The sequence below is a fragment of the Egretta garzetta genome, unplaced genomic scaffold, assembly GCF_000687185.1.
Source record: "Egretta garzetta isolate BGI_Z169 unplaced genomic scaffold, ASM68718v1 scaffold481, whole genome shotgun sequence".
NCBI classification, from domain to species: domain Eukaryota; kingdom Metazoa; phylum Chordata; class Aves; order Pelecaniformes; family Ardeidae; genus Egretta; species Egretta garzetta.
In genome coordinates this window covers 591,670-593,271 of record NW_009258681.1, presented here as the reverse complement: position 1 = coordinate 593,271, position 1,602 = coordinate 591,670, and the positions used below count along the sequence as shown (strand labels likewise).

The following is a 1,602-nucleotide window of genomic DNA, read 5'->3' as shown; positions in this document are numbered from 1 at the left end:
GGAGCACCCGGGGCTCGGCGTGGGCAGCGTGGCCGCGGGGGGACCGGGACCTTGGCCTTGGCCCTTCTCCTCTCCTGCCAGACGTCTCCTAACTGCGGGTTTGTGAGGTCTTGGCCACAGACCTCTGCCCCTCACGACTTAAGCCAGGTCTCAGCCTAGACACAAGCCCAGCCCAGCCAGCAGCCGATGCGCGGTTTGCGTGGAGAGGACTGCGTGTCGCTCCCCGTGCGCTTCGAGGTGGAAGGCGGGAGGGTGGGCTGGAGTCGGAGACCCCGATTAATGGCATCAGAGAAGGGGAAGTGCAGGCTCGGGAAGGAGAACTTGGAAACCCGCCTTTCTGTGCAGAGCCGGGCGCCGGCGGGAAGGAGCTGGGATGGGGAAGGGGAGGGAGTCGGTGCCGGGAGCCAGGTCCCCTCGGCGCAGCCTCTGCCCGGGGCTGCTGGTGCCGGACCCTCTGCTGTGCCCCTGCGGACTGGACGTGCGCAGCCTCGTTAGGCAGACAAAAGCTCGTCAGTAAGCCCAGACAATTAAAGGAGCAAGTGTCCCACTAAGGCATCGAGCCGTAGAGGTGCGGGCAGGCTCATGTGAGGTGATGCTTAATTATTCACCGCCTCTCGTCTCCCATCTCGGTGCCTCCTGCGAGCCTGGGTGGGGCCCACACCCGCCTTAATTGGGGAGGCTTGTTCATTTATTATTTTTTAAAGGGACATTGCTGCATTTAGGCTGGGAGGACAGAGGCAATGGTGCCCGGTGCAGGCGTGGGGCTGCCTGGCGTGGCCGTGCCCGTGCCCTTCACCCCTTTTCTTTCTCCCGTAGGTGCCGAAGGGCGGCAGCGTCCCACCGGCCACCGAGATCGCGAAGCCTCCGGTGGTGCCCCAGGCCCAGGAGAGGAAGCCCCAGGTGGCCTACAAAACTGAGATCATCGGGGGGGTGGTGGTCCACACGCCCATCTCCATCAACCAGGTGAACTGGCAGGATCTGGGCACTGTCCCAAATCTTGGGGGTAAAATCCCTGCGAAGTCAGCACCCCACTTTGGTGTCTCTGTGCCCTGTGTTTTAAGAGCAGCTCCGAATGGGGATAAGCAGGGAAGGTGGCAGCTTTCTCCATGCGTAGCTGGGCGAGGGCATTCCCACCACGCCCCGCTTTGATGTTCCCACACCTCGCTGCCGGGGGCCCTTCGGCACCCGAGCCGTGCTTCGAGGGGTCCCTGCCCCTTTGTGTCCCCTGGGCTTTGTGGCCGCTCCCGTCGTTGCCCTGCCCGCAGGGGTGCGCTGCCTTCCGCACCCAGCGAGGCCAGGGGTGCTGGGTCTGCAAACCCCCAGTTGCAAATGGTGCTCGGATCCCTGCCGTAGGAAGGGAGAGCGCAGGGAAAGCGGGCGTCTGGGCGTTGTTATTCCTTTAGCTGTGCCCCCCCAGTCCGGAGCAGCGCGGTGGTGGGGAAGGACGGTCAATACGCAGCAGCGCTGGGCTCTGCCGGTCCCTAACCCCATGGCGGAGCAGCAGGGCTTGTGGCCGTGGGTCCCGCGGCGTGGTGCTGGGCGGGGGTGGGGGGTCCGGGGCTCTGGGGGTCCGGGGCAGGTCCAGCCGTGGGGCTGGAGGCA

At 65.2% G+C, this 1,602-nt stretch overlaps 1 protein-coding gene across 1 annotated transcript in view; it reads left to right on the top strand.

Annotated features, from left to right (window-relative positions):
- Nucleotides 1-1,602, top strand: part of PLEKHA2 (pleckstrin homology domain containing A2) — a 25,609-nt gene that overhangs the window by 17,333 nt on the left and 6,674 nt on the right. The window contains exon 6 of the mRNA XM_035888692.1: nt 817-963. Within this exon, the coding sequence (XP_035744585.1) occupies nt 817-963 (147 nt within the window). The remainder of the gene's footprint in view (nt 1-816; nt 964-1,602) is intronic.